Source organism: Rhodofomes roseus (assembly GCF_022264815.1).
Source record: "Rhodofomes roseus strain CIRM-BRFM 1785 chromosome Unknown C8Q71scaffold_28, whole genome shotgun sequence".
Lineage (NCBI taxonomy): Eukaryota > Fungi > Basidiomycota > Agaricomycetes > Polyporales > Fomitopsidaceae > Rhodofomes > Rhodofomes roseus.
In genome coordinates this window covers 334021-361397 of record NW_025952984.1, presented here as the reverse complement: position 1 = coordinate 361397, position 27377 = coordinate 334021, and the positions used below count along the sequence as shown (strand labels likewise).

General features: G+C 55.6%; 11 protein-coding genes across 11 annotated transcripts; 6 read left to right on the top strand and 5 right to left on the bottom strand.

Annotated features, from left to right (window-relative positions):
• Positions 1 to 560: 560 nt before the first annotated feature.
• Positions 561 to 1645, top strand: C8Q71DRAFT_862125 (NUDIX hydrolase domain-like protein; the record flags this gene model as incomplete). Its single annotated transcript, XM_047927992.1, has 8 exons — positions 561 to 616; positions 683 to 731; positions 789 to 840; positions 896 to 1081; positions 1119 to 1235; positions 1300 to 1443; positions 1501 to 1514; positions 1565 to 1645. The coding sequence occupies 8 exons, from the start codon at positions 561 to 563 to the stop codon at positions 1643 to 1645; spliced, it is 699 nt and encodes a 232-aa protein (XP_047774238.1).
• A 173-nt stretch (positions 1646 to 1818) lies between these two features.
• C8Q71DRAFT_862124 (uncharacterized protein) lies at positions 1819 to 5319 on the bottom strand (the record flags this gene model as incomplete). The annotated part of the gene is made up of 9 exons (XM_047927991.1): positions 1819 to 2340; positions 2398 to 2524; positions 2798 to 2921; positions 2971 to 3910; positions 3958 to 4083; positions 4148 to 4762; positions 4812 to 4870; positions 4921 to 5163; positions 5217 to 5319. 9 exons carry the CDS (start codon positions 5317 to 5319, stop codon positions 1819 to 1821), a joined length of 2859 nt encoding a protein of 952 aa, XP_047774237.1.
• A 660-nt stretch (positions 5320 to 5979) lies between these two features.
• C8Q71DRAFT_783966 (SDA1-domain-containing protein) lies at positions 5980 to 8916 on the bottom strand. Its single transcript, XM_047925009.1, has 8 exons — positions 8693 to 8916; positions 8490 to 8644; positions 8143 to 8433; positions 7955 to 8087; positions 7804 to 7902; positions 7109 to 7750; positions 6748 to 7053; positions 5980 to 6692 (listed from the first exon to the last, which is right to left on the bottom strand). The coding sequence occupies exons 1-8, from the start codon at positions 8879 to 8881 to the stop codon at positions 6243 to 6245; spliced, it is 2265 nt and encodes a 754-aa protein (XP_047774236.1). The 5' UTR covers positions 8882 to 8916; the 3' UTR covers positions 5980 to 6242.
• A 600-nt stretch (positions 8917 to 9516) lies between these two features.
• On the bottom strand, positions 9517 to 11062 carry C8Q71DRAFT_783965 (uncharacterized protein). The gene is made up of 6 exons (XM_047925008.1): positions 10609 to 11062; positions 10474 to 10554; positions 10294 to 10425; positions 9976 to 10242; positions 9842 to 9924; positions 9517 to 9774 (listed from the first exon to the last, which is right to left on the bottom strand). The coding sequence occupies exons 1-4, from the start codon at positions 10939 to 10941 to the stop codon at positions 9985 to 9987; spliced, it is 804 nt and encodes a 267-aa protein (XP_047774235.1). The 5' UTR covers positions 10942 to 11062; the 3' UTR covers positions 9517 to 9774; positions 9842 to 9924; positions 9976 to 9984.
• C8Q71DRAFT_783955 (phosphoglycerate kinase) lies at positions 11063 to 13159 on the top strand. The gene is made up of 7 exons (XM_047925007.1): positions 11063 to 11260; positions 11313 to 11358; positions 11414 to 12006; positions 12058 to 12192; positions 12241 to 12362; positions 12418 to 12622; positions 12683 to 13159. Exons 1-7 carry the CDS (start codon positions 11147 to 11149, stop codon positions 12716 to 12718), a joined length of 1251 nt encoding a protein of 416 aa, XP_047774234.1. The 5' UTR covers positions 11063 to 11146; the 3' UTR covers positions 12719 to 13159.
• Positions 13160 to 13240: 81 nt separating this feature from the next.
• On the top strand, positions 13241 to 15932 carry C8Q71DRAFT_783953 (Clavaminate synthase-like protein). The gene is made up of 8 exons (XM_047925006.1): positions 13241 to 13594; positions 13659 to 14020; positions 14078 to 14346; positions 14396 to 14455; positions 14512 to 14682; positions 14730 to 14793; positions 14842 to 14911; positions 14964 to 15932. Exons 1-8 carry the CDS (start codon positions 13329 to 13331, stop codon positions 15844 to 15846), a joined length of 2145 nt encoding a protein of 714 aa, XP_047774233.1. The 5' UTR covers positions 13241 to 13328; the 3' UTR covers positions 15847 to 15932.
• Positions 15933 to 16110: 178 nt separating this feature from the next.
• C8Q71DRAFT_783951 (uncharacterized protein) lies at positions 16111 to 18792 on the top strand. The gene is made up of 4 exons (XM_047925005.1): positions 16111 to 16392; positions 16463 to 16842; positions 16900 to 18472; positions 18529 to 18792. Exons 1-4 carry the CDS (start codon positions 16236 to 16238, stop codon positions 18645 to 18647), a joined length of 2229 nt encoding a protein of 742 aa, XP_047774232.1. The 5' UTR covers positions 16111 to 16235; the 3' UTR covers positions 18648 to 18792.
• Positions 18793 to 18820: 28 nt separating this feature from the next.
• On the top strand, positions 18821 to 19550 carry C8Q71DRAFT_862119 (DUF1000-domain-containing protein; the record flags this gene model as incomplete). The annotated part of the gene is made up of 5 exons (XM_047927990.1): positions 18821 to 18835; positions 18894 to 19052; positions 19104 to 19325; positions 19374 to 19450; positions 19505 to 19550. 5 exons carry the CDS (start codon positions 18821 to 18823, stop codon positions 19548 to 19550), a joined length of 519 nt encoding a protein of 172 aa, XP_047774231.1.
• A 290-nt stretch (positions 19551 to 19840) lies between these two features.
• Positions 19841 to 21736, bottom strand: C8Q71DRAFT_316674 (uncharacterized protein). The gene is made up of 4 exons (XM_047917761.1): positions 21617 to 21736; positions 20675 to 21560; positions 20251 to 20620; positions 19841 to 20194 (listed from the first exon to the last, which is right to left on the bottom strand). Exons 1-4 carry the CDS (start codon positions 21644 to 21646, stop codon positions 20104 to 20106), a joined length of 1377 nt encoding a protein of 458 aa, XP_047774230.1. The 5' UTR covers positions 21647 to 21736; the 3' UTR covers positions 19841 to 20103.
• Positions 21737 to 22442: 706 nt separating this feature from the next.
• Positions 22443 to 24622, top strand: C8Q71DRAFT_783947 (PNK3P-domain-containing protein). Its single transcript, XM_047925004.1, has 11 exons — positions 22443 to 22589; positions 22653 to 22727; positions 22783 to 23041; positions 23089 to 23176; positions 23235 to 23352; positions 23407 to 23516; positions 23576 to 23648; positions 23709 to 23930; positions 23983 to 24055; positions 24110 to 24200; positions 24255 to 24622. Exons 1-11 carry the CDS (start codon positions 22562 to 22564, stop codon positions 24423 to 24425), a joined length of 1308 nt encoding a protein of 435 aa, XP_047774229.1. The 5' UTR covers positions 22443 to 22561; the 3' UTR covers positions 24426 to 24622.
• A 533-nt stretch (positions 24623 to 25155) lies between these two features.
• C8Q71DRAFT_316624 (uncharacterized protein) lies at positions 25156 to 27028 on the bottom strand. The gene is made up of 4 exons (XM_047917760.1): positions 26422 to 27028; positions 26161 to 26365; positions 25527 to 26103; positions 25156 to 25465 (listed from the first exon to the last, which is right to left on the bottom strand). The coding sequence occupies exons 1-4, from the start codon at positions 26917 to 26919 to the stop codon at positions 25231 to 25233; spliced, it is 1515 nt and encodes a 504-aa protein (XP_047774228.1). The 5' UTR covers positions 26920 to 27028; the 3' UTR covers positions 25156 to 25230.
• Positions 27029 to 27377: the final 349 nt, after the last annotated feature.

Here is a 27377-nt window from a genome sequence, read left to right as displayed (position 1 = left end):
CAAGAGAAGTTCGATGGCCTCAGCCTAGGGTTCAATCGGTGGCATTCCCCACAAGGGCAGCGGCCAGCGGCGTAATCCTGCGTAGCATATGAGCTACTAGTAGTAGCTTGTTCCTCTGTCCGAGCGATACGCACCAGACATGGTTTGGATATTGCCTTCAATGATGGAATTGGTCGACGTGCGCCACCCCGTGGAGAGCCTGCCGCCTGTCAGAGTAACTCAAACCTCTTCGTCCAGGGTCACGGACCGGTGCCAAACCGGTGCCTTCAATGAGTCGTACCCGGGTCAGGAACGTACTTGTCCGGTTCGGGGGAAGTCACGGTCCACGGTAGTCTGACTACCAAACTCGGTTCAGGAACGAGGCTCTTGCGAAACAGATGCAAACAACAGCCACAAGCGCGTGCGGACGTCATACCAGGACCTTCCCGGGGCCTCGGACTGGCATGTTCCGCCAGCTGCTCTCAGCCACCCGCCTCAGCTTACCGAAGCGACCACCATACTCGTCGTTCAGCACCGCCAAATCACTGTATTCTACTCTTCTATACTCATCTCATCCCGATATGCCTCAGAGTCCTAAAATCCTGTCGAAGGAGGACTTGCCGACGAACGAGGCAAAGTGAGCTGCGACCTACATACACTGCCAGCGTTATGCCGAACCGACTTGTTTTGCGCCTACCTTTAGATGGGTAGCACTGAAGAAATTGTACTGGAGCGATCAAGAAGGCAAACAGGTGAGCAGAGTCCATACCTAAACGACGGTGTTGGCCTGTGCGAATCTGGTTGCGTAGCGAACATGGGAATGTGCTGAGCGGACAACAAGAGGCTCGTCCGGTATTGACGGTAAGGATGCAACGTGCTTATCTTGCCTAGCTTGTCTGAGACCATGCGTCCGCAGCGGTTGCCATCCTTGCCGTCTTGCGTTCGGAGACGAATGCGTTTCAGCCATCAACTGTGATCATTGAGCAGTATCGTCCTCCGGTAGACAAATATGTCATTGGCAAGCATACATACACCCTTTCTGCTGCTAGATCTCACCGGACACTCGTCATAGTGCAGAATTGCCTGCAGGTAGCTCGCGATGGTGACATCGAGTGAAGACATCCTCACTGCTCTTATAGGTCTGATCGATGAAGGAGAGACAGCGGAGCAGGCAGCCATACGTGAGCTCCAGGAAGAAACCGGATTCAAAGCCACCAAGGTGCTCGACTCGTCGCCTTTACAAGTTTGTGACCCTGGTATGTCTCGCCGTGCGGTCCATCTCGGACACATGCGTGAACTCACGCTCTACATACACGACAGGCATGACGACCGCCAACATGAAGCTCGTTGCAGTCGACGTTCCTTTCCCAGACAAGCTCGAGCAATCGGCGCAGAAGCTTGAGCCGGGCGAGTATATCACAGCGAGGATCGTCGAGCTCGCGAAGCTGTCGGACGAGCTGAAAGGTACGTCTGACCTGCTCATTCAGAGTCTTAGCACATGTGTGACCGGTCACTTCGCAGAGTATGAGAAGAAGGTTGGCATGCAATTTAAGCTCATGAATGTTGCCGCTCACACCCTTTCTAGGGCTTCGTCGTCGACGCGCGGTTGTCCCACTTTGCAATCGGCATCGAGATGGCTGAACGGCTGAGGCAGTCAAAGCTTTGATACCAGGCGTTGCCACCATGGAAAGCAGGTTGGGAACACGATTATCATTTTAATGTACAACGAGCCACATTCGTACAAGCAGCAGAGCTCCGCATGCTAGCATGAGAGCTCACTAGGAAACATAAGCATGCATACCCACACGGCACTTCGCGTTATGATAGCCATATCTGTCATCACAACAACGTGACGGCCTCGTCCACCAGCTGGTCGAGGGACACCGTAGTGCCTTGCAGCGCCTGCACGACATACTCATACGCCTTCTCCCATAGCCCCGCCCATATGTCCATCTGGTCCGCAGCCTTCGTCTTCAGGTACGCGATTGCGATAGCCGTCGCCCACACCTGTCCGCCCAGCGGGTGCGAGCGGATTGACGCAGGCGCCGTAGCACCGAGAGCGTCCAGTGTGAGTCTGTCGCCGAAGGCCAGTGTGCGAAGCGCGTCGTTCAGTTGGAAGGATCCGTCGAAGGACTGCAGGCGGGCGATGGCGGTGACGGGGTCGTCTGGGACAACCCGCTGTGTGGAGTGTGCGGTGGAAACCGCGCTGCGGTCCCGCCTCACCACTGGGGGTCGGAAGGCGCCGCGAGGAGTCCACACGTCCTCGTCCGGCTCCTTGAATGACTCTATGCTCATCAGGGAATTCTGCTGAAGCGAACCTCCGGTCGTGGGCGCAGATGGTGCACCAAACGAGAAAGCCTGCTATGCACTGCCGGTATCAGCACTGCACAGCGGTACATATACGGTACGGGGACTCACCTGCGCTGAACCATATACAGCGCTCGTGGGTGCGGCTTGTGACAGCACTGACCTCTCTCGCGGCGCGAAGCTACGTGTCGAACCTCCCCTCGTAACATCGTAGTCACGCTCGCGCTCGCGATCACGACTATGATCAAATGTTAATACTGAAGCAGGGGACCCCATGGGATGTGCTGCCGAGACAGTCGCCGGCGGCGGGGGAGCTGCTGGCGGAGGACCTCGAGCTAACATCTACATTCTGCTGTTTAACGCGAATGAACACATAGCTGATACGGCAAGGCTGTCTCACCGGCATTGAAGCTCCCGCCGCAGGCTTAGTGAAAGTTAGATCGAGTTGCACTAATGGGCAGGAGGGCACCGTCTCACCCTTGTCACAAGCTTCCGTGATACCCCGCGGGACCTAGGCTTCCAATCGTCCAGCTCTTCGTCCAGCTCTTCGTACATACTTTTCTGTTTTTCTTGCTCAGCGACGTGCTGAGCTCGAGAGTAGCCTGTTTGGCTGGATCTATATGCGCTTGCGGGGTCTGGTAGGCTCGCATGAGCATTAAATAACTCGAGCACTCATCAACATACCTTGCTCGTCCGAGGTTTGAAGCGTGTCAGACGTGTCTGTGCCGAAGTCCTCGACCCAATCGTCAGGATCAATGTCCGATTCACCGAGAATCTCGAAGTCGCTCTCGTCAATACTAGTGTCCTCTGTTTCCTTTTCGACGGCGATGAACGACGCGTACTTGCTCGCGAGTTGGAACTCCGTGGAGTACCGCACAATTGCCGCCTTGGCGATCTCTTCACTGCGATAGGAGTCAGCGTTTCCTGCGATACCCAGGCAGTCCAGGAAGCCGTCTTCGAGCTCTTGAATTATCCGGCGCGCCGCGAGCGTGTGCACGAGCGGCGGCCATGGTTTCTGGAAGTTCGCGAGGTGAACAGGGATGTTAAACTCTGTCGCCTGACCATCTGGGGTCTCCCCGCGGAGCACGACAGACTTCGGGACCTGTATAGTCTTGGAGAGTATCGCAGAAACAATGAAACGATTTCCAGGATAAAAATCAGGGACGGTAGAGGGTGCTTGCTGGATGTCTGTAGTGGCTGGAAGCTCGATCGGAAAGCCAGTATCTCCCGTTGGTGCCAGCGGATCGTGGTCTTCATCGAACAGATTTAAAGCAGCCGCTGGTTGAGGTGCCTTGGCAGTATGCTGAGATGCTTTCGCGATGTCGGTACTGAGAAGAGGGTTTGGCCCAGCGTATCCCCAGTCAATACGAACCTTCTGCAGGTTTCCCGAAGGGGGGACGCGACTCGCGCGCAGAAGCCTGGCGCATTTGCCGGCCAGCTCCTCGCTTTGCGTAGTCATAAGGCAGAGTCCATTGCCCGCACGGGCGAGGCCATTGCATAGTGCAGTGGATGCGCCGTGGCCAATACCGAGGGTGAAGAATCGCAAGTACGTGCCGGATGAACTGTCTCCTGTAGATTTGACACTGGTCCTCAGGCTTTCAAGCAACGGGTCGACATCCCAAACCTGATCCAGTGTTAGCGGATGACAAGGGGATCTCTGGGCCATCGTACCTCGCCGTCGGTAAGGACAAACACAGAGGTGGGCTTTGCAGTGGTACGGGTTTTGAGGACAGAGTTGAGCACAGACCCGATCTCCGTTCCTCCCATGTTAGCACCCATCGAATCGGCATGGATTACCTAGTAATCAATCAATTCTACATCAGTTTGCGTGTAGAACACACTCTGAGCGCTGATAACCAACCGCAGTATTCAGCGTGGTCGGCGAGTACGGTTGGCTGGCTTGCCAGAGCGCAGAATGCGAAGTGCCAAAACTGAAGATGTTGAACGTCGTCCCAGTGGCGGGGAGCGACTTGAGCATTACGAGCAGAGCCTTCCTGGCGTAATCGATCTTGCTTCCCTGCATGCTACCACTTCTATCAATCACGAAGATGTACTCCTGGCTGTCGATAGGCTTCACTCCGAAGCGAGGGACCAGCGTCAACGAAAGTGCGACAGAATGCTTGTTTTCCAGCACTTCGGCGACGCAACGCGGGGCATCGACCTTGCTAGCTTTGACGGAGAGAACGAAGTCCTTGTCTAGATATGCACTGGTTGAGGAATCAAGAATCACGCTGCAGCGTGACATCGAATCGTTGCTAGAGTGCGTAGTGACCTTCACTGCGTGAGACGGTGAAACCACTTTCTCAATAGCGGAGGTCATCTGGATTTCTGCCGATAAGGTGAATTGCGCATACTTCGTCGATGAGTCTGTTTTGCGCGTCACCGAAGGGGATGCTCCGTATCTTTCGCCGATGTAGGTTGGCAACGAGAATCGAACTTGCTTCAAGAGCTCGTCGTCAGACAGCTCAGTGACATACTAACAGGGACGTGTCAGATAGACAAGAGAGCCAAGCGACTATCCGTACCGTAAGAGTAGTCTTGATCGCCTGTCTAGGTGGGATAGCACCCATTGACATTTCGAAGACTGTAACAAAGTATTGGCATAATCTGCGACGCTTCTTGTTGCACGCTTACCATCTGAAGTAGCTTGTGCAAGCAGCCCGGCGAACTTGTTATGCGCCACCGCTTCTTTGTACTCAATCTCAGCTCGATGGGCTTCCTTGACTTCGCCCACAACTACTCGGCCGTCTGCAGTGCGCATTTCAAAAGCACACACCGCGCCGCCAGCCGGCACAGGAAAAACATAGCGAGCTGTAGCTGAGGCGCCACTGCGGTTGGTGTTGGCGAAGTGCTGCGTCAAGGTGACACGAGCCAAGACTGGATGACTCTGATCAGGATGAGGGAGACTTGTCCATCTCGGCGAGACTCACCATCAGTTATATGGACTTGCGCAGACACCGATAGCAAAGGGAGATACGCTTCACGCCCGGAGGGCAACAATAAGCAACATCCGGATCGAGGTGGGGACGCCATGGCTGGAGGGTGGTCCGAGTCGAGGAGGAAAGATGGAGGCACGCTGCGTTAGGCACATATATATGCTGCGTAATACCGTGGCATGCATCATCACAGCACAAGGCTTGTTGTTACTGTATGTGGATTCTAGTGGACTACGCAAGCACCGGACTTGAGAGATTGACGCTTCGGATAACGCAGATATGAAGTGGAACCGTCTCTGCATTACGGCAGAACTAAGCACAGCCCTAGCACTGGCCGTGAGCTGATACTTCTGGAAGCCATGTCACAGTACTGTTCAAGCGTCTCAGAGACAGAAACCTGACTGAATACCTGGGCTGTGAGTTGGAGCCAGAAGACCAGAGAACCTACTATGAGGGCGACAAATTGGACATGAGTGGGAACATAACCTGGAATCGACAGCCCTTGTACTATCAGCATGTACGACGCATGCACACACAACGCACAACACGTACCTACATGGTACCCAGGAGCTATCACGATGGTAACTTAGCTTTACACTAAAGTCGAATCGATGAAAGAGCAGAGACACATTCGACTGTGATCAGGCCAGGATCAGACTCAGCTGAATGGATGCTGTGCGACATCATAAGTTACTACACATCCACCGCAGGCCCCTAACCCACTCGGTCCTCCTCCTTGATAATTTCAACAGCCGGCTCGATGCACGTTGTTCGTGTACGTGTACATCGAGATGCTTATACCGACACACAGGGTTATAAACAGCCTCACCTTCACCACACATTCGCACACGTCGAGCTAGCAACGCGAATGACCAATGACGCCGGACTCAATACATAACCAGCAAGTCACGATGGGGAGAAGCGAATTAGGAGCTTCATACAGAGGCATACCACATAAGATCAACCCGTTTGCCCCACGCGATGGACGCCACAATGAATGTGAAAGACAAGAGGTGGCGCTCAGTGGTGACCTTTCTTGGCTCGGTCGATATGTGCTCTGAGTTTTCGTTGTTTGTCCCTGAGCGACGCCTTCTTCTTGCTTCGTACCGCACCGCTGGAAAGGATCATCATGATTGGCTTGTTCCTTGCCTTCTCTCTGTTCGTGGAACTGCTCGGCGCGGCTTTATTTTTCTTGCCCTTGAGCGAGCCGAACTTCTCGCGTCCCTCTCGGCCCTTCTCGATGGATGCTATGCGCTCGGCGTAGTCGGACTTGGCCTTCTTGCGGGGCCCGAGAATGTCGTCCTCGGAGATGAAGGTTTCCGCGTTGTTACCTGTTTGCATAATCCTCTTACTTGCCTCTAATGTGGCGAGCTTCCGTTTAGCAGAAGAGCCACCGCCTCGCTCTACAGCATCGGACGCCGCTTGGAGGCGGAGATCATTGAGCAGCGCGAAGTCGGCGGGAGTGAGGATCTGCGCGAAAGGGCCTAAGTTCGGAGCAGGCCCAAACATGACTGAAGTGACCAACCTTAGTGGTAGCGAGCAACGATATCCTCGCAGCGGCAGTCTCGTCTGCTTTGGCTGGGGGTTCGTCCTCGCCTTTAGCCTTGCTCTTGCCTTTCGCATCCTTCTTGTCCGCCTCGTCTTCACTGTCGCTGATGTCTAGGTCGTCTTCTCCGCCTGAGTCGACGTCAATCCACCCTTCAGAGACATCCGATTCTTCGGACGAGTCAGACTCAAGGTCCCAGCCTTCCCAACCAGCCTCATCATCGCCTTCCGCATCGGACGCCACGCCTTCCTCTTCACGTAGCTTCTGTAAGTGATCTTCGAGAAGCTACGGCGTATGAGTCAACTCCATGCAACATGACGCAAGACAACATGATACATACCACGAGGCCCTCGATATCCACCGCTGCATCGGTGCTGTGACCGAACGGCAGTGGTTGGCTGCCGCCAGCTACGTTCATACTGGCTTCCTTGCCACGCTGCCGCCGTTTGAGCATTCCGGGGTTGACTTCCCGGAATAGCTGAAGCACACCACGCGCTGCCGCAGTGACGGCTTTGTCCCGGCTCTTCCGATATTCAATCAAGTCTCCCAGCAGGTCCTCCTCCATAGCCCACGGCTGACGTCTGCATACCTCCCGGATCGCGTTCAGACCGGCCGCGATGACTTCGCTCCCTACACCGGGATGTACAAATTCCTGCGCGAGCTTCCGGACCACTGGTGTTAGGGCGTCAGGTGGCGTGAGGTCGTGAACGGACTGCGCGAGCGCGACCAGGATCGAAGGGATGCGCAGCTGATGGTAGGTGAGGTACTTCACGATATACGTGTAGAACCCGAGCACGCAGAGCTTGTGCGAGCCCATGACACGCGAGAGAAGATGCATGATGAGGATCTTATGGTCGAGGGAGAGACGTTTGTCGTAGCGATTGAGATTGTCGTAGAGCTTCTCGCCGAATGTCTGAGAGTCGTTGAGCAACTGGATGGCGGGGAAGTTAGGTGTTATCGCGTCCGCCTTCTTCTTTTGTTTCTGTTGACAGCGTCGTGAGTAGCGTCGTTGCCGCGGTATGATTAGCTACTCACCGACTTAATGGACTTGATCGTCTTCCTAATCTTTTTGTCTCCGCTCCTAGTCTTCTTGTTGATCTCCCTACGATGTTGTAATCCCTTCACATCAGGTTCCTGAAAATGATGGTGATGAGGCACAAGTCGATGGATAGCGAACAAGGCTTACGTCTTCCGACTCGTCGTCACTGTCCTCCTTCTCTTCGTCGCTCCCGAGGAAGAAATGCAGGGATGCACTCTGAACCTTGACAACCGGGTGGAAACATCCAAGCGCGACGATGGAGACGGTTTTCGCGTCATTCCTTCAAACATCTAGCTCAACACTGCGGTACCCGACCGATGTGAGAACGAACACACCAGATACCCTTCCTCCACAACTCCTTCGTCAGGACAATAGCCCACATAGCATCGCCGCCATTCTGCGCAGGACCCGCAGCGGCACGGAGCTTGCCCTTGTCGCCGACGACCTCCTGGTCCATGCCGCGCTCTACCATGCCGAAGAGCATCGCCTGTACGGCTCGGTTGAGCTTGTGGTTCTTCGTACGGAGGTTCGCGGTCCGAATGTCAGAGAGGATGGTTCGCCGAATGAAGGCACGGAGAGATGATGAGGTGGTACGCGGAAGCAGGGGGAAAAGGGTCTTGAGCAGTCTCAATTCCCGGTGTTGGTCAAGATGTTCATTGGAAGGAAACGAGGGTATACGCACTCAATGGAACTTATTACATCCTTGTTCCTAAGCATGACCAAGTTTTGTACAAGGGACTTCCGGGTATCGGGCGAGAGCGTGCCATAATTTTCAAGCAGCATCGTGGATAGGTGGGACGGGAACTCGGCGGTCTCTTTGGAGTAACATTGCGACACCTGCACAGGTTACATATCAGTTGCACGCAAACCAAGCAGGAAGCCTACCTGAGCGATGAAGGCTACCAACTCCCTGAAGTGTTGCGCCTGTTCATCCGGGTTTATGAGGAAGATCTGGCGAATACTATTGTAGTGGTTCCATTGCTGTAGAAACTCCTCCTTGTACGCCGTCGGGTCACGTTTGATGAGATTTTGGAGCTGAGGGAGATTGGATGTAAGCAAGACTCCGCGACCCATGGCGAGCGGTGGTAGCAGTGCAGTTGTGAACAGGCGCTTGTGGCGAAAAGTTCAGTCTGCACTGTTTGAAACTTTCCGCTTTTGGTCAGGTACGAAGCTGTTGGACAACAACACCAAACAATCAGCTCCGTACTACCGTGACCTGGCTTTACTGTTACATAACTTGAACTTAGGCATGATATGTAAACTAGTAAGACACCTTCGGAGGTGGTCGAGTTCCCCTGTGGCGGCTGTGATCATTGCTTCCTAAGGCCTCGTCCCGCATGAACATCACAATCGCCGTTCTTCAGGCTTCCAGGACGGGCATGCGTGATGCCGAATCCGCAAGTTAATAATATATCAAGATTCAAAATGTCCAGGCCTCAACGTTCAACATTTCAACCCCAGGACTTCGGCCTTGGAAGACGATACATATGTCCGCAGACAATCCGCAGAAACGTGCGGACGAACACTGGGCGAACGTAATCCTCTGAGGCAAACCTGTGTTGCAGCGCCCATGCTCGCGTCGATATTTCCGATGCTATCCCCCTGGAAGGCGAGAGGATCGAGTATAGTGGCGGTGCAATCAGGTCTGTCCGTCGAGGTAATCTTCATGCCAGTCTCTCATGTGTTGCGATCTCAGTCACCCAGAAGCGTTTGCTTTCACTATGTCGCCGCGTTGGTGAACGTGATTGTCCTACGTACATCCCGTCTTCACGAGTCCGACGTTGTGTGTAGCGCGGTTCTGGATGCCACTTGTTACTCGTGCTGTAGAGACGTTCCGCACTGTGTCGACCTGTACGGTCTGCACTGAGTTTGCTGCAGCGCATGCGGTGACGTTCAGGTGACTACTAGTAGCTCATGACATTGCATGCTAATGGTATACATCGTATGAGATCCAGAGAACAGAGCATCTGCGGGAAACATCAGGATACTATTAGAATTAGTGCATATCAGACATGGAGGTGGCCGAGCACTCACAACACAGCAGTCCTCGCGCTTTGCGAACTCGCGGTCGCGATACAGGTGGTAGCATATACACTTAGCGTTCACTTCGCGGCTTCCTGTTTGACGTCGGAATGGCATGTACCCGTTGAGAATACTGGACGACGCACAAGAATTCTTCATGCAGCGGCCGCCGGCGCTTCTGCAGCAGCGGCCGGTGTGGTTGTCGGTTCTTCAACATCCGTCTCACTCTTCTCAACTGTAGGGCTGGACGGCGCTCTTCCGCGACCACGTCCTCCGCCACCGCCACGCACAGCACCACGGATGCCGACGGAAGGACGAGATCCATTTGCCGCCTCATCGCCCTCCTCAGTCTTCTTGGACGACTTCCAGTCGCTTCGAGTCGGTTTCCCGGCATCCCACTCACGGTTCTGAATCTATCCACCCGTGAGGCTCAGTTGTCGAAGTAGAGGGCAAATAGTGCACACCTTGTCCAACTTCCGGCGAGCGTTCTGCTCGCGGGTGCGGTCGATATTCTCCTGCACTTTCTTGGTCTTTGCTGCCTTGACACGATCTACCTCCTGGGTCTTCTTGAATGCGTCTTCGTCCGCTTGTACATCCTAAGCAGAATAAGGTGGCGTCCTTTACAAAAGGCCGCCTGAACACACCATACGCCTTTGCTTAATCTTCTCGTTCTGCTCCCGAATGCGCGTCATGCGTTCTGCGAGCTCCTCCTCGCTCAACTTGTCCTATGTGACGTGAGCACATCGACTTTCTAGCTCGCCCACTTGAAGGCGACATACACGCTGGGTACCACCAGTCTTGACACGCTCTGGATTGATATACGGGTTCTTCTTCTCTCGCTGCTGAGACGGCTCGCCCTTCTCCTTCTTCTTGGGCTTAGAGGTCGGTGACTTTGTCTCCTCCTCATCCCCCCATCCGGGAGGCGCATCCCATTCGTCATACATATCCCCTGGCTTGGGATCTTCCGTCTTCTCGGAAGGTTCAGACCCAGCCTGAGACTTGTCATCTTTGGACGCTGCGGGCGAGCCAGACGATTCGGGGTCGTCCTTGATCTTGAGGGCGTCCAGATCGAGGCCGAGCGAGTTGGCTGCAGCGTCAGCTGGGTCGGTCATGACGGTGGTAGACAAGCTCAAATGACAATGTGAGGAGCCCAGTCCAGATGGATCGGTGTCTGGTCTGAGCAGAGACGCGGCGCGTGCGGCGGATGTTCGCGCCTCGGCGTGCCTGCGGGAGAGGCGCCGCTATCGATCGTAGTATATATTACAGACGGCACTCCTCCCCTCCTCATACCCCTCCTCCTCCTTACCACTGCACACCATGTCCCTCTCCAACAAGCTCTCCATCACCGACCTCGACCTCAAGGGCAAACGCGTCCTCATCCGCGTCGACTTCAATGTCCCGATGCAGGATGGCAAGGTCACAAACCCCGCGGTATGTCCGTATTCGATCATACATCGGACAATCGGTATTCACAGTCACGCAGCGTATCGTCGCGGCGTTGCCCACGATCAAGTATGCCCTGGAGAACGGTGAGCACCAGTCCAGCCCGAAGGAGGTGGGACGCGTCTCACTGCCGATGCACAGGGGCCTCCAAGGTCATCCTGATGTCACACCTCGGCCGTCCGGACGGCAAGGTCGTGGCCAAATACTCCCTCCAGCCCGTCTCGAAGGAGCTCGAAAAACAGATTGGCAAGCCCGTCATCTTCGTCAACGACTCCGTCGGGCCCGACGTCGAGAAGGCTGTCGCGGGGGCGCCGGAGGGCTCCCTCGTCCTCCTCGAGAACCTGCGGTTCCACATCGAGGAGGAAGGGTCCGCGAAGGACAAGGAAGGCAAGAAGACCAAGGCTGACCCCGCAAAGGTTGATGCCTTCCGCGTGGGCCTCACGAAGCTCGGCGATGTCTACGTGAACGACGCGTTCGGTACGGCCCACCGTGCGCACTCAAGTATGGTCGGCGTGAAGTTGCAGCAGCGTGCCGCCGGCTTCCTCATGAAGAAGGAGCTCGACTACTTCGCAAAGGCCCTTGAGCACCCCGAGCGTCCCTTCCTGGCAATCCTTGGCGGTGCGAAGGTGTCAGATAAGATCCAACTCATTGAGAATATGCTCGACAAGGTCAACTCCCTCATCATTTGTGGTGGCATGGCCTTCACCTTCAAGAAGACGCTCGAGAACATTCCGGTATGCTAACGCCACAGTGTGGAGTTAGTCCGTAGCTGACGGTGGACGTAGATCGGCAACTCGCTCTTCGACCAGGCAGGCTCAGAAAAGGTCGCTGTGCTGGTAGAGAAGGCGAAACAGCGCAACATCAAGATTGTCTTCCCGGTGGACTTCGTTACGGCTGACAAGTTCGACAAGGATGCGACGGTGAGTCCCTTGGTCGCCGACACTGAACCGTGCTCATCTCTGCTGCAGACTGGCACCGCAGACGATGTGAGCGGCATTCCCGACGGGTGGATGGGTCTCGACGCGGGCCCGAAGAGCAATGCGCTCTTCAAGACGACCGTGCTCGAGTCCAAGACAATCCTCTGGAACGGGTGAGCAGCGTCGATATGACATCATCGTTCAATTAATTGATCGGGCCGAACCCAGTCCTCCGGGCGTCTTTGAGTTCCCCAAGTTCGCGGCAGGCTCGAAGGCGCTCCTCGATGCGACCGTCGAGGCCGCGCAGAACGGCGCGACGGTCATCGTGGGGGGTGGTGATACCGCTACGGTCGTTGCCCAGCACGGCCTGGAGGACAAGCTCAGCCATGTCAGCACTGGTGGCGGTGCTAGTCTCGAGCTCCTTGAGGGCAAGGTGCGTGATACTGCAGTACACCGATTACGAGGCATGATGGTAATAGCTCTGGATTTATAGACTCTGCCTGGTGTTGCGGAGCTCAGCGAGAAGTAAGCGATCAATGCTGTGTCAAGAACGCAGAATAGAACTTGAAGGCGGCGTGTAAGTGTATCAAGCAGAAATAAATGATTTAGACTACTGTTGTTGTAGCATCCTAATGACGACCTTCACGTTGTTCACGCTTCCGTGCGCATGTGCAGGGTACTTGTGTCTGGGCCGCTGAGCCTGAAGTCGCCCAGACACTCACCGACGATTCGGCAGTCGAATCCGCGAGCTGTGCACTATGGCGCACTTTGCCTAGCGTGAGCCTCACGAAACAGGATCGGTGCGATTTGGGTGCGATACATATCCCTTGGAAGCACGACGTCGACGTGCGGGAACCTTGTGTGATTGCGACTACTTACAATACTTACTATTGATTAGTAGATACTGACAAATGTAAGCGTGCGAGAGTCTGCGTTGACACGTGAATACAAAGTTAACTTACTATGGTGATCGGGGTAAGTACAGGCATTATTAGACGGTCAGTATCATAGTAAGTACCTTCTGACACGCGCGGAGCGCGGAATCTGCTTGCTAACGTCCGTCACGCTCCTCCCGAGTTACGCACGACGTCGAGCTCACGCAGTTCGTGCATCCGAGCATCTTCGTTAAGGTCTAAGCCATGGCCCGCGCCCGCCGTCGCAATGGTAAGAAGACACCCGAGTCGGGCGCTGCAGACGAGCCAGAGGAGGGTGCTGCTGAGGCTGCCGAGACGACCGAGGAGACCGCTCAGGCCAGCGACGATTCGTGTCCTGCATGCGCCGGCCGCAGCACAGAGCAGTGGGCGGCGGCGGACAAAGAGAACTGGGTCCGCTGCGACGCCTGCAAAACATGGTACCACTGGCGCTGTGCGGGCGACGGTGGCGAACTCGAAGCGATCGACAAATGGTCAGACCCATCGTCATGTACCCTGATGAGCCTTGGCCGTGCTGACGAAGGCTGCGTAAGATAGGTTCTGCAAGGCGTGCATGGACCAGGATCCTGCGCGGACGATCACAATGAAGCCGCCGGCACGCAAGTCGGCGCGCAAGAAGACGCAGCGCGACTATGCCGGCCTGCATAATGTGGGCGCGGAGGCGGGGCCGGACAAGTGGATACGCATCCTCGAGGGCAAAAAGATCAGGGAAAACCCATTCCGGCGGATGAAGGGCTCGGAGGTGGGCGTGGAATGGCTGGAGAGCGACGAGAGCGCGATGAAGGAGCCGATTGTGATCGAGAGTCCTGAAGGTCTGGGGATGAAGATGCCGCCGAAGAGCTTCACGGTGGAGGACGTCGCAGAGGTCATAGGGAAGGACTTCCCGGTCGAGGTCATCGGTGCGTCTCTCGTCTTCGGTGGGGTTAGAGGTACATTCTCACGTGCGCGTCTTCCAGATGTCGCTACACAGTCGAACACCCCCGGGTGGACTCTGGGCAAGTGGGCAGAGTACTACGCTCAGGAGCCATCCGTCCGTGACAAGATCAGGAATGTCATCTCGCTCGAGATCTCAGGAACTGAATTGGCGGACAAGGTGCTTCCTCCGAGGCTGGTGCGTGAGCTGGATTGGGTGGAGAAGTTCTGGCCTAGTACGAAGAAGGGCAGAGGAAATGCATACCCAAAAGTGCAGCTGTATTGTCTGATGGGCGTTGCCGGTGCTTGGACTGTGAGCACTCTACTACAAGAGTCTGTTTCGTCTCGCTGATGGCCTACAGGACTGGCATGTCGATTTTGCTGGCTCTTCCGTCTACTACCATATCTTGCACGGCACCAAGGTGTGGCTAGTCATACATCGTCAACCACAGTCTGACTGACCAGCCTCGTTCTACAGGTATTCTATTTCATCCGGCCGACTCCTGCGAATCTGCATGCGTACGAAAGATGGTCTGGCACAGAGATGCAGAATCATTCGTGGTTGGGCGACCTATGTGACGAGGTATACAAGGTCGAGCTACACGATGGTAACACGATGATCATCCCGACGGGATGGATTCACGCTGTGGTAAGTCTCCGTTGATGATGAGAAATCGTTGACTAAAAGCAGTCCAGTATACACCCGAGGACACGCTCGTATTTGGGGGTAACTTCTTGCATTCATACAATGTCCCAGTCCGTGAGTAACCTGTTCGCAGTCATTATCGCCATACTGAGTTGCGAGTAGAGCTCAAGGTACGCGAAATCGAGATCACTACGCATGTACCGAAGAAGTTCAGGTTTCCTCATTTCGTCAAGTACGTTCATCACACATATCATAGCCTGTCTTACATTTTGAACATCGGATAGACTGTGTTGGTACGCTGCAGAGAAGTATCTCCGCGACCTAAAAGCCAAGGAAGAGTTCTCTCCGCGTGTACTTGAATCTGTCGAAGCACTAGTGGACTTCCTGGTCGGCGAGGCGCGGGCGATGGAGCGCGGCACGGACCACGCGAAACGCGAGGCCAAGGAGCAGGTACCAGGCGATCGTGTGAAGGACGCGCCAGCACTCGCGCGAGAGCTGCGCTGGCGCGTGCGCCTTGCGCGGGAAGAGCCCAGCGATGACGAGGGTCGTGGGCACAGAAAGTCGCTCAAGGCCAACGGCAGCGCCGATAGCCTGTCCAATGGTACGAGCGCGAAGCGGAAGCGCTCTCCTGTCGCCGAGGATGCTGGGATGTTTCGGAACTTCAAGCCCAGGCTGTGGGAGCGCGTCGTTACTGTGCCCGTCGAGCGCGAGAGCCGTGTGGTCAAGGCTCGGCGGCCAGCGCCGGGCGGCGAAGACTGGGAGGCGCGCTGGGCGGAATGGAAGGATAGTGTGGAAGGGAAGACTGAAGAAGGGACAGAGGAGGTGCAGGTAGAGCGCAGAAAGGACGTGATAGTAAAGGTGAGGAGGACGGGGAAGGGGATTGAGAGGCAGCGGGTGGAAAGGGTCCTTGAACAGTGGGTGTGGGAAGGCAGAGAGGAGAAAACGGAGGTCAAACCTCCAGTGGTGAAGGAGGACGGGGATGTGGATATGGCGGACCCATCGGCCGTCGCCATCGCAGAGGGAGCGGGGTCGACGAGCAAGGCGGGTCTAGAGGGAGGAGTCCAGGAGGATCGTCCAGAGGCTTCGGGTCTGAACGGGCATGCGATGGACATTGTGGACACCAACGACACCGTGCCCCTGGACCAGCCTCAAGCAGCAGCAACATAACGTTCGCCCTATCATTATTGTCTACACTTTGTATGGTATTCTCGTCAGTTGTCGGAACTTTGCACGCCCTCGTATGGCTTAGACTCGTCGGAGGAATATTGTCTTCAATCCGCGCAACCAAGAATAGCAGACACGCTTCTATGCGGCGCTTGTCCGGTGATCGCCTTCACTAATCGCCACTAATGAACGCTTCCTCTGAATACTTACATTCACTGTAATAACAGTAAGTAGCTGGTTATACCGCCCGTAATCGCGGGAATAAGGACGATCATCAGCGTTCTCAGAGTTGCGACCTCGTGTGTCTGCTACCTTGACCTCCACCATCTCCGTCTCTGTCCTCATACCCATCGCCGACTGCAGGTGCGGCGACAACGAAGGCCAGCGACATCATGGCCGACACACAAGCGTACCCTGCGCAGGCGCAGGCTGACCCAGGGTTCGCTCAGCACCACGCCATGCCACCAGATGGTCAGCATCGCATGCCTGTCCATCGCTATACCCAAGACGACGTCGCCGCTGCCCACCATTACCAACAACATCCCAATGGTGAGCCCTATAGTGCAGTCGTCGTCCCCATACGAGTCTCAAGCCGTCGCGCGATGCGGCTAACGCGTAGCGAACCCACTCATGCGGCATCAGAACCACTCCGTGCCTTCGCTACCATCGCAGCAACACCACCACCAAGAGCCTGCCCCGCCCATGCCGCCGCCGTACGAGGAGAACGACGTCCTCGGCAGTCTGAACAACCTCCGAATAAGTGACCCGCATGCGCGCGGGACCACGCCCCTCCAGCCTGGCTATGATCCCATACAGCGTGCAGGCACGTCCATGTCCGTTCGCTCCGCCATGTCAGTGCAGACCCATCCGCACATGGTGCCACATCAACATTACAGCCTACCGACATCGCCCGATCAGGCAGTGCGTCGGATGCCTCCCGGACGGCCACAGGATCCCAACAGACAGAACGACGTCAATTCCGTGCATTCGGTACAATCTGTGGGTAGCGGGGGCAGCGGTAGTGCGTACAACAGTGTTTACAGCGATCACACGCAGGATTCATTCGCGTACGACGGATCGGCGGAGACGGACGGTACGAGCCTGTATTCGCATGACGACTCGATGTACCAGTACCCTCAAAATGGCGGTGCATATCCGCCCCATGGCGGCCAAGGCGGGTATCCAGCGCGAAACCTCTCTCTGCACGGTCACGGTCACCCTGGGTACGCCATGCAAGGACCACCTCCCCAGCAGCAGAACTTTAATAGCTTGTATGCCGCCGCTTCCGACGTGCTGGGCATGGGGCCCCCTCCTGGTGGACCTGCTCCGCCTCCGCCTGGGGCATACATGCCGCCACAGCAATACTATGGCGGCAACGGCCCATCCCCGGTGTCACCTCAACCCCCACCGAATTTCCTCGGTGCTGCCCCGTACCAGCCCGGTGCCCCTTCGATGTATAGCGCCTCGCAAACATCGCTTACACGCGGCCCTTCGAATGCTTCCTCAATGCAACCGCCTCCTGAACCGATCGAAGAGGAGGTCGAGTTCCGCAACAGACCACCGATTGCTCGATCTGGCACAGCTGCTTCCGTCGCCTTGCGCACGCAGAAAACGAAAGCCATCGATCTCAGTGCACCGCCCTTCACAAAGGCGTACATCGACGAATACCGGACGCGTATCAAGGACGATCCGGATCCGGAGTCACACTTCTTGTACGCCAAGTACCTCATCGAGGCGGCGAAGAAGTTCGGCGCGGATGCAAAGGACCAGCGAAACGTGAAGAAGTTCCGGGACGCACTGATCGGTGAATCGCTGAAGGTCATGCGACGACTGGCGACGCAGGGTCAGGCGTACGACGAGGCGCAGTTCTTCCTGGCGAATTGTCACGGCACGGGCATGCTTGGCCTGCCTGTCGACCACGAGCGTGCATATCATCTATACCTCCAGGCGGCGAAGCAGAATCATGCGGCTGCTTGCTACCGTGTGGCAGTGTGCAACGAGATCGGGGCCGGCACGCGACGGGAGCCCCAGCGGGCGCTCGCGTTCTATCGCAAGGCGGCCTCGTTGGGCGACACTGCTGCGATGTACAAGCTTGGGTGTATACTGCTGCGAGGCAATTTGGGGGAGCAGGCAAATCCGCGCGAAGCGATCGGTTGGCTGAAGCGGGCTGCGGAGCAGGCGGACGAGGAAAACCCTCATGCGCTGCACGAACTCGCGATGCTGTACGAAGCGCCCAACAGTGGTGTCGTACCGTACGACCCGGCATATGCGAAGGAGCTCTACTCCCGCGCTGGACACCTTGGGTACACCCACTCGCAGTACAAGCTCGGGCAGTGCTACGAGTACGGCAGCTTGACGTGTCCCGTCGACCCGAGGAGGTCGATTGCATGGTACACCAAGGCTGCGGAGAAGGGCCACTCGGAGGCCGAGCTTGCGCTGAGCGGATGGTACCTGACTGGGAGCGAGGGCGTGCTCAAGCAGAGCGATTCGGAGGCGTACCTGTGGGCGAGGCGGGCGGCGAACAAGGGCTTGAGCAAGGCGGAGTACGCGGTAGGCTACTACGCTGAGGTGGGCATTGGTGTCAAACAGGACATCGAGTTTTCCAAGCGGTGGTATATGCGTGCTGCAGGTACGTTTGCGACTTGTCGGGATTGAATTGTTCTCTGATGCCTTTTTTGTCTACAGCACAAGGCAATAAACGAGCGATGAACCGTCTCACGGAGATGAAGCGCTCTGGCAACAAGCGAGCAAACATGGCGCGGCCTACTCGCCAGGAGGCAAAAGACGAATGTGTGATTGTGTAGCGACTGGGCATGCTGGGTTGACTGGGACGATTTCTTGGGGTCGCGCATTCGGTCCTTGGTTGTGAGATGTTTCCGCGTGTTATCTGTGTTCGCATTCGCTCCACGCCGTAGTCGTTGATCTTATCTAATCTCCTTACTTGTACTACTCTTAATCCTGACCTTGTACGTACACCATGGATGACAGTGATGTGAGCTGGACTCCCGCGCGCATATCCCCCTCCGAAGCCCTCTGACCAGCGCGACCAGAAATCCGTGCTTGAGCACCTCGACTTGCAGCAGCTTACGTGCCTCAATGAGGACGAGGAGCACACCTTCAAGTCCATCGTCTCCAACAGGGCGAAAAACACGAGTGGCGGCACATACCTGCTGAGCGATGTTGACGAGCAGCTGCTCCTGAACATCACAGTAAGTCTCGCCGTATCATGCGAAAGTTCCCATGACTGGATTTGCGTTTAGTTCAACCAAACCGTGCGGATACGGTCGATTGCCATCCAGGCGTCGAGTGTGGCACAGGCCCCTCGAAAAATCAAACTCTTGATCAACCGCCCTACGATCGGATTCGATGATTTTTCCGACGGCGAGTTCACCCAGGAGTTTGAGTTGACCGAGGACCAAGTGCAGGAGGGAAAGCGGGTCCCGCTGAGATACGTCCGGTTCCAGGCAGTAAATGCTCTGCATGTGCGTCAAAACGACCTGCCTCGCATTCTGTTCTCACTTGGTTTCCAGATCTTCGTTGAATCCAACCATGGAGGCGAAGACCAGACGCGGATTGACGCGATCGATGTTTACGGGACAGCTGTAATGTACGTGCACCAGTACAAGCGTTTCACGGCGATGCCTGACGTTGCCATTCACAGAGGGACGAGGGATCTCAGCGGTCTCAAGAAAGCGGACGACGAATAGAATATGGTTTACCGTAAGCATGTTGCATCTGTACGACTACAATTGCAAAGACAGTCTCCGAATAATCATTTGCACGGCGCGTTGCATTCTTGTCCATCCCTGACTCAGACCCCCGTGTGCAGCATTGACATGCCATGTCCGTTTCGTGATGTACGACGTGGACTCCATCCAGGCTGAGAGATGTGTAGACAGGGTCTTTCAATGGTACATCCAGCCCATAATTGGAAGATTGAACCCTTAAGTGGTCTCGCTCAAGCTTGAGGTCGAGGTATTAGCGTCTGGAGTCTGGATGTCGTACTAGACAGGATTACATTCGTATATTGCACTTGAATACACTCAATACAACAAACACATGCTTGCAAGACATACAATAGATGTGATCATAGAGGTATTGTAAAAACTACCGGTGCATTCGTGTGTGGGCGATTAGGTCTTAAGTCGGGAATCGGGTAAGTAACAGTATGCATGAGTACTTCAGTTAGTAATACAAGAGGGGTATATGTTTCCGCGGTCGCAGCTCCCGTTGTGAAAGCGTTGAGCAGAGGCTAAGAAACTACGAATCTTCATCCACGTCGTGTCCATTCTCGTCTACGTCCGAATCGACGAATTCGTCTGCTTCCCGGCGTACCGAATATAACCGGAAGCTACAAGAGTTGGAGTTTGGCCGCACGGAGTGCATCACATAACGAACTGGGCGTACCGAAGGAGACCTCGACTGTGTAGCTTGGGGAATAGTGCCACGAACTTGTCGTGCAACAATTCCTCGTGAACGGGATGGCCGGTGTAGTCGAAGATGTGCCACGCCACATGCTTGAGCCTGCTCATATGCGGCTGCGTGAGGATGTCGTCGATGTCCGTGCATTGTTTGCTGTTGATGCCTACGAGGAAGGCGGTGAGGATGTCGGTGGAGGCACCGATCTTCATGTGGATGTTGGCTTCGCGGAGCTGGTCGGAGCACTCGGACAACAGCGGCGCGAGCCAGCTGCAATGATATGTATCCTTGTAGAACGCATGGATCTTCAACGTGAATATTTGAAGATTGCGGTTGTCCTTAAGGCTCATGAATGCAGCTGCATGTGATCGTCAGTACGTGATCTATCCTGTGATGTGCTCTGACAACTCACCGGCACCAGCGAAGTCATCAGCGTTCTCCTCTGTGTCTACCACGGTCCCCAGACACAATTTGAGGTATCGGAGAGAGAGACCGGTGGCATGTAGAAGCTGCTTAACTCCAAGATGCTGTAGGTTGCGCAGCTCCATCCGCCCGATGGACAGCGCATCGATCCCAGCCGCCCGATCGAGGTCTGGGTTCGCGAAGAACTCGATGAGCGTTTGCGTATCCTCAAGCGACATCAGTGAAGTCTTCAGGGACACTCTGACGGGTTTGGCAATGACCCTGTGTGGGTGGATGGGTTCTTGATCATGCCGGACCCACCGCAAGTGGGAGCACGTTAACCACTCGAGGTTTGGCAACGAGTCAAGAAACTTCGCGAAGTGATTCGCAGAGCTGAAGGTGACGTCCCGCATGTAGAGGGTCGTCACAGACGTAAACTGTCCCAGAGCGGAGTAGAACAGCTCTGGCTTGACAGTGTAGAACCACGAGGGGTTCATGCAGCATATGTGGAGTTTGCGCAGTCGTGGCAGCTTCCTTGCGAAGATGAGTGGAAAAGCCGCCAAGGGACCGCTCGCCCGAGGAGGTCTCAACTCGTCTCGAGTCGCGCGACCGGACAGGTACACGGACTCTACGAGGGGTAGAAGGGTCGGGTTCGACTCCAGGAGCTTTACAAAGCCCTGAAGCAGATCCCACCTCATGATAGCGAGATGCCTGCAGAAGACCGCTCGGCTCATGGTGTAGAACGCTTTGCACACGAGCGCGCAGGCGAGGAGGGCTCTGCGCTTCCGGATGTCTTCCACGTCCGGTTCACTTGCTAGCTGCTCGATGACATTCTCGCAGATCTCCACGGGTAAAGAGGGTACGGAGTTCTTCGCGACGACCATGAGGGACCCACCCTTGACATCCATGCAGGTCAGCACGCGTACGACGTCAAGCATATGAAGACACTCGCCATGGGCTCATACGTGGTGGTGAAGCTCATGTCTTGATGACATTCGCAACGTAGTTAAAGAGCTTCGGGTGGTAGTTCAATAGGAGAAGGAAGGGGGAAGGGAGACTGAGCGGTCTGATACTTATAACACGCGCAGTCATGAGCTGACTCGGACGGAACCGGACTTGGCCTTACGCGCGGCCCAAGGAGGGGCCACTGGACAGGCGGTGCAACCGTAGTCTGTGGTTTAGACGTCGCTGCACAGCCCGGGAACAGCGTGAACTCTGTATGACAGCGCTGCGAGCTTCTGACAATGGCAACGAGCCATTGACCCAAGATTTCTGGAGGCGTCCAGGTTCAGTACCTATACTTTATGTGGACTGGTATGCTCACAAAAACAGATATACAACGTTTGGAGTTCAGCGTCCTCACAAGTCGAACAGACTCGGATCCGCGGTCACATAGCAGTTCTACCGCATTAATGGTACAGATATGTGGCTGTAACGGTACGACATCAATTGCAGCCGCCTCAGGCTGGACCAGGATACCGGTCCTGAGGGATCTCGGGCGTCTGGAGTCGGATAAGAAATACATTGCACTGTACCTAAATACATACATATGGCTCAGTACCCAAAGCAATTGTGCGGTCGACGTAAGTGTTGAGGCCGGGAGGACGTTGCCAGTGAGGACTCGGTGACAACTCGGTAAAGACCCGACGATGATTGTACTCAGCGCTCCTGCGCAGCCACTTTCTGGTCCCGAAACTTCAGACTCAGATAGCCTCGGGCAGATGGAGTTGTGACCGGCGATTATCGGAGACTCAACTAACGCCACACACGCGTCAGACGCGTCTCGCGCTTTCGGAGTCCCCCACGATCAAGTCAGACGTTCAACACGATATCCGAGTACAGTATCCTGGTCAGAAGCTTCGGTATCTCGGTAGCTACTGCAAGTCAACTCAGCAAAATGAGCTCGGAGAAGTCAATTCCCAAACGTGAGCTGAACAGACGTTATGGTTATGAGCGTGCTAGAGCCGATGACAATTGCTGCGCCACAGCGTCTGGTTCCAACAAACGGTCGTCTGATGCTCTTGAAGATGCGGAACGAAACGGACCGAGGAAGGCTTCGAAACGTAACTGCTCTCTTGTACTTTCTAATAAGGTGGTAGCTGACGAATACACGAACAGTATTCCCGATCTTCGAGAAGAAGTCGGCCGAACCGCACTCAACATTCCAGTGGCTCAAGCCAGCCCTGGGCCCGCAGCGATCCTGCCTACACGGCATCAATATGAGCCCCGAGAGCCGGCAGAGAGTGGCAGCCTTTGATCTTGACGGGTGTGTCATCCAGTCCAGTTTTCCGAAGAAAACGAAGGGCAACGCAACGCCTGAATTTCAATGGTGGCGACCGAACATACCGAAGAAATTGAAAGAGGTGCATGACTCGGGGTATGCATTTATCGCCGGTGTAGTGTATCATTGCTGACACAACGCAGGTATTCAGTCGTTATAATCACGAACCAGGCCCTCAAGAGCGCTGCCTTAGCAGACTGGAAACGGAAGGTCCCAGTAATAGCTACCGCTGTGAGTAGTCATCGTAAACGTGGCACGAACCACATTTCACATCATTTTTGACGCACAGCTCTCCGATGTGCCGTTTCGAATCCTTGCGGCCACTGCCCGCGATGGCTATCGCAAGCCAATGCCTGGCATGTGGTATGAACTAGAACGTATATTTGCCTTGGATGGTGTGGAGATAGGTCTGCAGGCAGATGTCGTATCCTCGTGGTCCTTACTGAGCCTATCTTGCGCAGATAAATCTGCCTCGATATTTGTGGGTGACGCAGCGGGTCGACAAGGCGATCATGCTTCGACCGACAGAAAATGGGCGCTGAATGTCGGTCTTCCATTCTACACTCCAGAGGTCGGTACTTATACGCTCATAGCTCATATGAGTCCACAACTCATGATACGCCCTCTAAGGAATACTTCCTCAAATTACCTGCTGCGCCATATACCCTGCCAGGTTTCCACGTCTCATCGCTGCCAACTGATTGTCGGTGTCTGAACCCTTAATACACTATACTAGTATGACTCCTGCTGATCGTATTACCAGTACCACGCGTAACGCCGACATCGACACCACTGATACCGCCTCAGCCCAAACGGGAGATCGTTGTGTTCGTCGGGTACCCTTCACTGGGGAAGTCCTCCTTCTACATGAAACACTTTCAACCAGCGGATTATGTACACGTCAATCAAGACACACTTCGCACAAGGGACAAGTGCGTGAAGGCTGTCCGGGAGGCTGTCCAGGAAGGCAACAGTTGCGTCGTAGGTATGGAGCCTACCTTGTGTACACTACCGTATCAATCACTGATACTGCACAGACAATACGAATCGCAATGCGGAGACGAGGCGGCACTACGTGGAGCTTTCCAAGCAGCTCTCCGTGCCAATAAGGTGCAGTCCGCCTTCATCGGAGACGGAAGTTACCGATACTGACACACGTCGCAGATGCATTGTATTTGAAGGGTCCTTAGAACTAGCATGGCATAACAATCTCTACAGAGCCTTCAACTTACCGCCGTCGACTGTCGAACGAGAGGTCAGTTACCTCTTACCTTCCAGTAGGCAAGACGCTTACCCGGGATTGAAGCAGCCTAAGAGGGAGCTTTTGCCGTACAACGCCTTCACCAGTTTTCGCGCGCAGTATGAAGAGCCGCAGCTGAAGGAGGGTTTTCAGGAAATTAAGAAAGTCAATTGGGTTTTCGAAGGTGACGAGGAGGAGCGGCGGCGTTGGGGCATGTGGCTACAAATCGACGGGAAGTAGCGTTCATTATACCAGGACCTTCTGCTATACTTTCCCTCTAGACCGGACATGCCGTCGAGCCAGCCGCATCTGTTCTTGAGCACGAACCATGGGGACTAGTGTCAACTAGGGACACACAACTGACAATGACTACAGAGCGTCCGGATCTACAATCGTTGACTGCCCGTCACGATTGGAATTGGATGGTGTGCTAGTTTTAATCTGACGAGGCGACGAACAGTTCAGACGCAGAAGTGAGCACCTCAGTGCCGGTGAGTATAACGTATCGTGTAGTGCCAGGGGATTCTATTAGCTACCACGGACCGCAAACGCGGGTAAGGCGGCTCCGTGACTCCAGTTAGTGCGTCCGTTGCAATCTTCGTCACCTAGCGTGGGTATACTCGCCCGGAGTGGACTTGTGGGTGCTCGTGGGCGTCATGAGGCCCCACTGGTAGCAGTTGAGTAGCAGTACACTCAACACTCGCTCCCCTTGAGTCTGAAAGGGACACAGATTTCATCAACGTAGGGTGCAAACCTTCAAAGTCACTGCAAGATAGCCGCTAGATGGTGTCGACCTGTCGACTGCCAAATTCGGCGCCACAAGGTGCAACACTACATCTCCCCAAATAAGTGGATGCAAGCCGGTATACTGGTCACGGTAGCAACGTCGCTAGTATGTTTATGTTCGAGGGCCATGTTGGGCTCAAATGTCGAATCAAGCTCACTTGAATACCAAAGGGACAGAGACTACTGATGATTCAACTCGATCCATTACATACCCTGCGGTGGACTATATATCACACTAGTGTGGTAAGAATAAATTAGACTACGCAGACTCCCTGGGACCGACGGCTTGTCGCTGCGCAAACAGCTCGTCTGCGAAGACGACCTTTTCCTGTGTCTCGATCGTGAGCGTGCCCATCGGTTTGTGGGCGTTGAGCCAGAGCCACTTGAAGCCGGCATGATACTTCACGGCATGTTGCCACCTCTGCCCGAGGCTGTTCTGCGGGTCGGACCAGCCGTCCCACTCGTAGTAATTAGGCGCGCCATCGAGGCAGTTGCTGCAAGGAAACGAACGTGAGTCCGATCAAGCCATGTGAAGAGCGGCATTACGCGACGCACAAATGAAGCATCTTCGGGAGGACCGTCTCGCCCTCCTGCGGCGTGTCCAGCGTATGCACCTGGCGCCTGCCCTCCTCCTCGAGACCCCGTGCGTCATCCCCGAGGCCCGTGCCGTACATGTCCATCAGGCAGCTCGACATCTCCCAGTCGTAGCTCAGGTGCTCGAAGACCTTCGGCATCTGCGACGTGATCGCCCACCAGTAGCCCTGGTCGCCGAGCTTCACGCCCTCGTACTTGCCGTCGTCCCCGGGCGCGCCGAACATCGCCTCGAACGCTGCGGGCGCGAGCGCGGGCGCACCGGCGGCGCGGTACGCGCTCGAGTCCATGAGGCGGAACTTCCGGAGGCGCGCGAGGTCGAGGAGCATGATGCAGGAGCAGATCCGGTTGGCGTGGTGCCACCCCTCGTTGGACTGGTCAGGATGATAGGGCATGGAGACAGCCGTGTCCGGTTTGAAGGACGAGAAGCGGTCCCATAGTAGCGCTGGATCGGTGATGAAGAACGCGTCGGTGTCGATGAAGACTGCCCGCGAGACGGACTCGGGCAGGATTTCGTGTATGAAGAGTTTCATGAGGCCCGCTAGAGGATAGAGACACGGTGAACCTCAGAAAAACGACAGGTCGTGACGAGACTTACGGGTCCCGGCAGAGTGGTCAGACACGATCGCACCCTCGCGCTCAATGCGCCTCTTCATGTCGTCGAACGTTAGACGATAGAACCGGACCAGGATATTGCGCGTCGGGCGTGTAATGAGTCGGATCCGCTTCTCGAGATAGGCTTGCGCGCCTTCATCGCAAATGACATGGAATTCGACAGGTTTGCTAGTGTACATGAGGATAGACTGCGGCGAAGAGTTCGGTCGGAACGCATAGTCCCAGAAGCACGGATACGACGGACCTTCATCAGTATAGCACCTTCATTAGCAGAATCTTCCGAGAACATGATAAGGGAGAATACGATAGGCTCCGGTGCAGGAGCAGGAGCAGCGACAGCGACAGCATCAGCATGGGTATCGGAATGATCTAGTTTGGACACGTCAACTTGGGGTCGGATAGCATGGTCCTCTATAAGCTGTGGTGTTCGGCCAGGAACGTGTTGGGGGCGGTGGTCGTGTCCGTTCTGTGGGGGCAGCGGTAGGTTGGGCTCTTGCAATGATTGAAGGGGCACGCGGCGGTCCGCGATGTCTATCCAGTCATCATACGTGTAGGAGTCGCTCTGACGGTGCCGCGAGAGATATACGAACGTGCAGAGGATCGTGAACGCGGTCAAGAGAAAGGCGGCCTGCCTCAGGCGTATCGGACGGCGGCGGATGTGTTCCGCGCGAGCCCGCCACGGTGACGGGGGTGGAGTCGACAAATCTGGGGAGGGGTCGAGGTAGCTTCGCTGGAAAGACATGATGGAGGTGCCAGCGCAGAGCTGAGGATCGATTTATCGTGGCTGCGGCTAACAGCCGACGGAAGTAAGGGAGCGGCGAGACCAGGCGGGGCCTGCAGACCGGGATGGAGACTAGACAGCGTCGTCGCCGGAAGTGCAGCTTGAGGCTCGTCGCCGAGTGAGAGCGAGTGCGCGACGCGCGACGTAAGAACGCGGGGAGACTGGGGCTGAGTGAGCGAGATGCGGGCAGATGCAGCCCGTGGCGGGTGTGGCGGGAATGCAATGCATATCGCAGGAGCAGATCTCGGAGATGGACCGTTGGGCGCGGTGGAGCATCTCCGTCGGCTAAGAGACACCCTCGAAGAACTCTCGGACGGCGCCGTCCCTCGCAACCGCGTGTCACGGAGACGCGCTTGTGGCGCTGCCCGTCTGCCGGCCCGCTGTCAGCCACAATCGCGTCTCATTAGCGCCCCGCGCGC